Raw genomic sequence first — 7823 nt, 5'->3', positions numbered from 1 at the left:
GGAACCGGGACAGGGACAGGAACGGGACAGGAACGGGGAACGGACAGGGGCAGGGGCCGGGGCAGGGACGGGGACAGGAGGCGGGAACGGGAACGGACAAGGACAGGAACGGGGAACGGGGCCGGGAGCGGCTCCGGGCGCGGTTCCGGCACCGGCAGCTCCGCTCGGCGCCGCTTCCGGCCCCGCCCCGCCGCTGCCATTGGCTGACGGGGTTTGATTGACAGCCGTCTGCCGGGAGCGGCGCCCCGCCGGCCAATCAGCGCGCGGCTCCTCCGGGCCGCCAGGGGGCGCCGCGCGGCGGGGCCGGCGGCGGAAGCGGCGCGCGCGGGGGGGCGGGGCTCGGGGCGGGGCTCGGCCAATGAGCGAGCCGCGCGCGCGCGGGGGGGCGGGGCCGCGCCGCCATGGGGCTGCTGACCATCCTGAAGAAGCTCCGCGAGAAGGAGCGAGAGCTGCGGCTGCTCGTGCTGTGGGCGGGGCCGGGCGGGGCGGGGCGGGGCGGGGCCGGGCCGAGGGGCGGGGCCGGGCCGAGGGGCGGGGCCTGCGGGTTCCGGGGGGCGGGGCTTAGGAGGGTGGGGTCGGTGGGGGAGGGTTCTCAGGGGGTGTGGTCAGGTTGGGGCACATAGGGGCGGGGCTTAGGAGGGCGGGGTACGGTGGGGAGGGGTCTCAGGGGGTGTGGCACATGGGGGCGGGGCTTAGGAGGGTGTGGGGGTCTCAGGGTGTGGGCAGGGTGGGGCACATGGGGGCGGGGCTTAGGAGGGTGGGGCAGTTGAGGGGCGGGGCTTAGGAGGGCGGGGCAGGGTGGGGAGGGGTCTCTGAGGGTGTGGCCCGTGGGGGCGGGGCTTAGGAGGGCGGGGTACGGTGGGGGAGGGGTCTCAGGGGGTGTGGTCAGGGTGGGGCCGGTGGGGGAGGGGCCTAGGAGGGCGGGGTACGGTGGGGGAGGGGTCTCAGGGGGTGTGGTCAGGGTGGGGCACATGGGGGCGGGGCTTAGGAGGGCGGGGTATGGTGGGGAGGGGTCTCAGGGGGTGTGGCACATGGGGGCGGGGCTTAGGAGGGTGTGGGGGTCTCAGGGTGTGGGCAGGGTGGGGCACATAGGGGCGGGGCTTAGGAGGGTGGGGCAGGCTGGGGAGGGGTCTCTGAGGGTGTGGCCCGTGGGGGCGGGGCTTAGGAGGGTGGGGCGTGGTGGGGAGGGGTCTCAGGGGGTGTGGCACATGGGGGCGGGGCTTAGGAGGTTGGGGCAGGTGAGGGGAGGGGCTTAGGAGGGCAGGGTACGGTGGGGAGGGGTCTCAGGGGGTGTGGCACATGGGGCGGGGCTTAGGAGGGTGTGGGGGTCTCAGGGTGTGGCCGTGGGGGCGGGGCTCAGGGGGTGGGGTCGGTGGGGGAGGGGCTTAGGAGGGCGGGGTACGGTGGGGAGGGGTCTCAGGGTGTGGCCGTGGGGGCGGGGCTCAGGGGGTGGGGTCGGTGGGTGTGGCTATGGGCGGGGCTAGGGGCGGTGTGGGTGTGGCTGTTGTTGGGGGCGTGTCCCGGGTGGAGGGGCGGGGTCCCGGGCAGGGCGTGTCCTGAGGCCCCGCCCCTCGCAGGGGATTGGACAACGCCGGGAAGACGACGCTGCTGAAGCGGCTGAACGGGGAGGACGTGGGGGGCACCTCCCCCACCCTGGGCTTCAACATCAAAACCCTGGAGCACCGCGGGTGGGGGAGGGGCTGTGGGGAGGGGCTGCGGGGAGGGGCTGCGGGGAGGGGGAGGGGCCGCGGGGAGGGGGAGGGGCTGTGGGGAGGGGGAGGGGCTGCGGGGAGGGGTAGGGACTGTGGGGGAGGGGCCGCGGGTGGGGAGGGGCTGTGGGGAGGGGGAGGGGCTGTGGGGAGGGGCTGTGGGGAGGGGCTGCGGGGAGGGGGAGGGGCCGCAGGGAGGGGGAGGGGCTATTGGGTGGGGGAGGGGCCATGCTGCTCAACCTGATGACCCCTGTGACCTCCCCATGACCCCTGTGCCCGCCTGTGACCTGTGACCCCACACTGACCCCTGTGTGACCCCTGACCCCCGTGTGACCCCTGGCAGGTTCCAGCTTCACGTGTGGGACATGGGCGGGCAGCGCTGACCCCTGTGTGACCCCTGTGACCCCTGTGTGACCCCTGACCCCCGCGTGACCCCTGGCAGGTTCCAGCTGCACGTGTGGGACGTGGGCGGGCAGCGCTGACCCCTGTGTGACCCCTGTGACCCCTGTGTGACCCCTGACCCCCGCGTGACCCCTGGCAGGTTCCAGCTGCACGTGTGGGACGTGGGCGGGCAGTGCTGACCCCTGTGTGACCCCTGTGACCCCTGTGTGACCCCTGACCCCCGTGTGACCCCTGGCAGGTTCCAGCTGCACGTGTGGGACGTGGGCGGGCAGCGCTGACCCCTGTGTGACCCCTGTGTGACCCCTGTGTGACCCGTGTGTGACCCCTGACCCCCTCGTGACCCCAGGTTCCAGCTGCACGTGTGGGACGTGGGCGGGCAGCGCTCCCTCCGCTCCTACTGGCGCAATTACTTCGAGAGCACGGACGCGCTGCTCTGGGTGGTCGACAGCAGCGACCGGCAGCGCCTGCGGCTGTGCGCCCGCGAGCTGCGAGCCCTGCTCCGCGAGGAGGTGACACGGGACACGGACACGGGACACGGGGACACGGGGACAGGGACACGGGGACACGGGGACAGGGACACGGGACACGGGGACACGGGGACAGGGACACGGGGTGACCCCCAGCGCCTGCAGCTGTGCGCCCGCGAGCTGCGAGCCCTGCTCCGCGAGGAGGTGACACAGGACACGGACACGGGACACGGGGACACGGGGACACGGGGACAGGGACATGGACACGGGACACGGACACGGGGGGGACACAGGACAGGGACACGGGGACACAGGGGGGGACACGGGGGGGACACGGGGACAGGGACACGAGACACGGGGGGGACACGGGGACAGGGACACGGGACACGGACACGGGGACACGGGGGGGACACGGGGACACGGGGGGGACACGGGGACACGGGGGGGACACGGGGACAGGGGCTGACCCCGCTGCCCCCCCAGCGCCTGGCCGGGGCCGCCCTGCTGGTGTTCGCCAACAAGCAGGACCTGCCGGGGGCGCTGCCGGCCGCCGACATCCGGGAGGTAACCCTGAAAATCCCCCCAAAAACCCCCCTAAAACACCCGGGAGAGACCTCAAAAACCCCCCCCAAGAACCCCCCCAAAAACCCCCCCTAAAACACCCGGGAGGGACCCCAAAACCCCCCCCAAAAACCCCCCCAAAAACCCCCGGGAGGGACCCCAAAAACCTCCCAAGGGACCCCCCCACCAGGGACCCCCAACCCTGGGACCCCCCAAAATCTGGGTCAGCCCCGAATCCCCCAGCCCGTGGGGGGCGTGGCTGACCCCGTGACCCCGCCGTGACCCCACCATGACCTCTGACCCCTGCCCCCGCCCCAGGCCCTGGAGCTGGACTCGATCCGCAGCCACCGCTGGCGCCTGCAGGGCTGCTCGGCCTTCACGGGGCGCGACCTCCTGCCCGGCCTGGACTGGCTGCTGGACGAGCTGGGGGCGCGGCTCTGCCCCCTCGACTGACCACTGACCACCAGAGTGACCACTGACCCTGAGTGACCACCCTGAGTGACCGACAGACTGACCCCGAGTGACCCCCGTGCCCCCCAGTGCCCTCCTGCCCGGCCTGGACTGGCTGCTGGACGAGCTGGGGGCGCGGCTCTGCCCCCCCGACTGACCACGAGTGACCACTGACCACCCTGAGTGACCACTGACCCTGAGTGACCACCCTGAGTGACCGACAGACTGACCCTGAGTGACCACTGACCCTGAGTGACCACCCTGAGTGACCGACAGACTGACCCTGAGTGACCACTGACCACTGACCACCCTGAGTGACCGACAGACTGACCCTGAGTGACCACTGACCACCAGAGTGACCACTGACCCTGAGTGACCACCCTGAGTGACCGACAGACTGACCCCGAGTGACCCCCGTGCCCCCCAGTGCCCTCCTGCCCATCCTGGACTGGGTGCTGGATGAGCTGGGGGCGCGGCTCTGCCCCCCCGACTGACCACGAGTGACCACTGACCACCCTGAGTGACCACTGACCCTGAGTGACCACCCTGAGTGACCGACAGACTGACCCCGAGTGACCACTGACCCTGAGTGACCCCTGTACCCCCCCGAGTGACCACTGACCCTGAGTGACCACCCTGAGTGACCGACAGACTGACCCTGAGTGACCACTGACCACCCTGAGTGACCACCCTGAGTGACCGACAGACTGACCCTGAGTGACCACTGACCACCCTGAGTGACCACCCTGAGTGACCGACAGACTGACCCCAAATGACCCGGGGGTCGCGGGGTCGTGGCCGGAGCCAATAAAGCCGCTGGACACGTGGGGGTGCCTCATGTGGAGAGACCCCGAAACGGGGCTGGGGGATGGGGGGCGGTTTTGGGGAGCTTTGGGGGAATTTGGGGTTCCTGGGGCGGTTTTGGGGAGCTTTGGGGGAATTTGGGGTTCCTGGGGCGGTTTTGGGGAGCTTTGGGGCATTTTTGGGTCAGTTTTTGGTTATTTTGGGGCGCTCCGAAGGACTCGGCCTGGCGGGGGTGGGGGAGGGGTCTCAGCGCTTTATTGAGGGGTGGGGGATGGGCGGGGGGTGGGGGGTGGGGGCGCTCAGGGCCCCGCCCCCCCCGGGGGGTCCCTGAAGGCGGGGGGGGGCAGCAGCGGCCCCTCCCCCCCCTCCTCCTCCTCATCCTCGGCCCCGCCCAACGCGGCCACCTGGGGGGGAGGGGACACCGGGGTCACCGCGGGGTCATGGGGTCACCGCGGGGTCACCGCGGGGTCACCGGGGGGTGTCACCCCCTCCCCCACCGTGCCACCCCCCCATTGTCCCCTCCCCCCGTTCAGGTCCCCCCAGCCCCGCCCAGTGCCCCTCCCCCACCGTGTCCCCAAAATCGGCCCGGGACCCCAAAACCACAAAAATTCACCCCAAAATCAGCCCGGGACCCAAAACCGCCCCAAAATCCAACCCGGGACCCCCAAACCCGCCCAAGCTCATCCCGGACCCCCCAAAATCCCCAAATGTCCCCCCAAAATCCCAAAAATCCCCCCAAAATCCCCCAAATCCCCCAAACCCCCGTCCCCCCTCACCAGCCCCCGCAGGCGCCGCTCCAGCCGCAGCGTCCGGAGCTGGGAGAGATCGAAATCGGCCCGGAGCCTGCGGGGAAACTGGGAGCACTGGGAGGGACTGGGAGCCAAACTGGGAGCACTGGGAGGGGCTGGGAGCCAAACTGGGAGCACTGGGAGGGGCTGGGAGCCAAACTGGGGCCAAACTGGGAGCACTGGGAGGGGCTGGGAGCCAAACTGGGAGCACTGGGAGGGGCTGGGAGCCAAACTGGGAGCACTGGGAGGGGCTGGGAGCCAAACTGGGGCCAAACTGGGAGCACTGGGAGGGGCTGGGAGCCAAACTGGGAGCACTGGGAGGGACTGGGAGCCAAACTGGGAGCACTGGGAGGGACTGGGAGCCAAACTGGGGACAAACTGGGAGCACTGGGAGCCAAACTGGGAGCACTGGGAGGGACTGGGAACAGACCGGGGCCAAACTGGGAGCACTGGGAGGGGCTGGGAGCCAAACTGGGAGCACTGGGAGGGACTGGGAACAGACAATCCCCCTCCCCCCTCACCTGTCCATCCGCTCCCGCAGCTCGTTCAGCTCCGCCCGCACCGGGGGGGCCCTGGGGGGGAAGAGGACCCCAAAACTGAACCCAAAACCCCCCAAATTTAACCCAAAACCACAAAACTGAACCCAAAACCCCCAAAGTGACCCCAAATCCCCCAGATTTACCCCAAAACCGCCCCGCAGCCGCACTCACCCCCTCGCTCCGGCGGCCGCTCCCGGCACCTGCGGGGACAGCGCGGTCACCGGGGGGCACAGGTGGGACCCCCCCACAGGTGACACAGGTGTGTCCCCCCAGGTGTGTCCCCCCAGGTGTGTCCCTACCTGTCCCTCCTCCTCCTCCTCCTCCTCCTCCTCCATCCCGGGGGGGCCCCCCGAGCTTGGCCGGTCCCGGGGGGGGTCCCGGTGCCGGTTCCGGGGGTCCCGGGGGAGGTCCCAGAGGGGTTCCCGGGGGGTCTCCCGGTTGGGGTCCCGGAGGTCCCGCAAGTCCCGGTGCGGGTCCCGCAGGTCCCGGTGCCGCTCCCAGGGGTCCCGGTGCTGCTCCCAGGGGTCCCGGTGCGGGTCCCGGGGGTCCCGGAGGGGCTCCCGGGGCTCCCGCAGGTCCCGGGGGTCCCGGGGGCCCCAGTGCTGGTCCCGGGGGTCCCGGTGCGGGTCCCGGAGCTGGTCCCGCAGGTCCCGGGGGTCCCGGTGCGGGTCCCGGGGGTCCCGGTGCTGGTCCCGGGGGTCCCGGTGCGGGTCCCGGAGCTGGTCCCGCAGGTCCCGCAGGTCCCGGGGGTCCCGGGGGTCCCGGTGCGGGTCCCGGAGCTGGTCCCGCAGGTCCCGGGGGTCCCGGTGCTGGTCCCGGGGGTCCCGGTGCGGGTCCCGGGGGTCGCGGCCGCAGCCGAGCGCGCGGAGCTCGGCGGGGCTCAGCACGCTGCGGGTCAGCTCGTCCAGGAACCGGGAGAACCGGGGCCCCCCCCGGCGCCCCCCCAGCGCCTCCAGCGAGCGGCAGCGGCGGGGGGAGCCCGCCCGGGACCCCCGCCCGCCCCGCGGGTCCCCGGGGCCGCCCCCGGGCGCGGCGCGGCGGGCGGGGGGCGCCGGGGGGGGGTCCCGGGGGCCCAGCCCCTCGTGGCTGCGGCTCAGCCCCCGGCCCCGCAGCCGCGACCCCCGCCCCACGCCGGGGTCCCCGGGCCGGGGGGCGGCCCCGCGGCGCCCCGAGCCCCCCCCGGAGGAGGAGGAGGAGGAGGAGGACGGGGCGGAGGAGGAGGAGGAGCAGGGCGAGGCGGACGGGGAGGACGGGGGGATGCCCGGGGGGGGTCCCGGGGGGGTGAAGAAGCGCTCGAGGAGCTGCAGCTTCCCCGGGGGCACCGGCGACCCCCGGGACCCCCCCGGGACCCCCCCGGCCCGCGGGGCCCGCCGGGGGGGGCGGGGCCGCGGCGGCGACCCCCGGGGGGACCTCCCGCTCATCCCGGACCCCCCGGGACCCCCGAACCCCCGGGACCCCCCGGGACACCCCCGGGATCCCCCTGGACCCCCCGGGACCCCCCTGGACCCCCCGGGACCCCCCAAACCCCCGGGACCCCCCGGGATCGCCCCCGCCCGGATCCGGCTCCGGGTCTTACGCCCGTGCCTGTCCCGGCTCCGGTTCGGCTCTAATCCAGCGCCGGGCTTTGAGCCGAGCCCGGCCCGGTTCTGGTTCCTAATGCGGATCCCGTCACTGCTCCGGTTCCAGGCTTTGATCCGGGTCGGGTCGGGTCGGTTCGGGCCGGATCCGGGTCAGGCTCCGGTCCTGCTCAAATCCACCCCCGGGGCCGGTTCTGGTCCCTAGCCCGGCTCCGCTCCGTGATCCAGTCCCGGGCTTTGATCCGCTCCGGGTCCGGCTCCAGTCCGGGTTGTGCCGATGTCCGGTCCCGGTCCCGGTCCGGTCCGGTCCGGTCCGGTCCGGTCCCGATCCGGTCCCGATCCGGTGCCGGCTCTTTATAGCGGCCCGAGAGCATCGCCGGGTCACGTGACCCCCCCATTCCCCCCCCATCCCACGGGACTGGGATGGACTGGGACAAACTGGGACGGACTGGGATGGACTGGGACAAACTGGGACGGACTGGGATGGACTGGGACAAACTGGGATGGACTGGGACAAACTGGGACA

At 72.5% G+C, this 7823-nt stretch overlaps 2 protein-coding genes across 7 annotated transcripts; one reads left to right on the top strand and one right to left on the bottom strand.

Annotated features, from left to right (window-relative positions):
* The first annotated feature begins 387 nt into the window (after positions 1-387).
* On the top strand, positions 388-4416 carry LOC110480983 (ARF like GTPase 2). Of its 6 annotated transcripts, none has more exons than XM_085564004.1 (7): positions 388-466; positions 1578-1684; positions 2458-2620; positions 3062-3142; positions 3458-3656; positions 3770-3820; positions 3941-4416. In XM_085564004.1, exons 1-5 carry the CDS (start codon positions 402-404, stop codon positions 3597-3599), a joined length of 558 nt encoding a protein of 185 aa, XP_085420130.1. In that variant the 5' UTR covers positions 388-401; the 3' UTR covers positions 3600-3656; positions 3770-3820; positions 3941-4416. The 6 variants fall into 6 exon arrangements, with proteins under 6 accessions (XP_085420130.1, XP_085420132.1, XP_085420133.1 ...); XM_085564006.1 differs by having other exon boundaries at positions 1578-1688; positions 3458-3541; positions 3696-3820; XM_085564007.1 differs by lacking the exon at positions 3941-4416 and having other exon boundaries at positions 1578-1688; positions 3458-3665; positions 3779-3872.
* A 151-nt stretch (positions 4417-4567) lies between these two features.
* LOC110480997 (uncharacterized) lies at positions 4568-7671 on the bottom strand. The gene is made up of 6 exons (XM_085563663.1): positions 7478-7671; positions 6020-6806; positions 5892-5920; positions 5703-5753; positions 5170-5236; positions 4568-4797 (listed from the first exon to the last, which is right to left on the bottom strand). The coding sequence occupies exons 1-6, from the start codon at positions 7669-7671 to the stop codon at positions 4693-4695; spliced, it is 1233 nt and encodes a 410-aa protein (XP_085419789.1). The 3' UTR covers positions 4568-4692.
* Between the last annotated feature and the right edge of the window lie 152 nt (positions 7672-7823).

Source organism: Lonchura striata, chromosome 31 (assembly GCF_050655825.1).
Source record: "Lonchura striata isolate lonStrDom1 chromosome 31, ASM5065582v1, whole genome shotgun sequence".
In the NCBI taxonomy this organism is placed as follows: domain Eukaryota; kingdom Metazoa; phylum Chordata; class Aves; order Passeriformes; family Estrildidae; genus Lonchura; species Lonchura striata.
Note: the sequence above shows the minus strand (reverse complement) of the source record. Positions and strands in the feature narration are given on the sequence as shown.

Excerpts from the sequence above, each read along its gene's own strand:
- LOC110480983 (XM_085564004.1), top strand. The coding sequence starts at position 402 with ATGGGGCTGCTGACCATCCTGAAGAAGCTCCGCGAGAAGGAGCGAGAG. Across the intron at positions 2,621-3,061 it reads GAGCCCTGCTCCGCGAGGAG|CGCCTGGCCGGGGCCGCCCT; the intron begins GTGACACGGGAC and ends CTGCCCCCCCAG. Across the intron at positions 3,143-3,457 it reads CGGCCGCCGACATCCGGGAG|GCCCTGGAGCTGGACTCGAT; the intron begins GTAACCCTGAAA and ends CCCCCGCCCCAG.
- LOC110480997 (XM_085563663.1), bottom strand. The coding sequence starts at position 7,671 with ATGCTCTCGGGCCGCTATAAAGAGCCGGCACCGGATCGGGACCGGATC. Across the intron at positions 5,237-5,702 it reads CTGCGGGAGCGGATGGACAG|GCTCCGGGCCGATTTCGATC; the intron begins GTGAGGGGGGAG and ends GTTTCCCCGCAG. Across the intron at positions 4,798-5,169 it reads AGCGGCGCCTGCGGGGGCTG|GTGGCCGCGTTGGGCGGGGC; the intron begins GTGAGGGGGGAC and ends CCTCCCCCCCAG.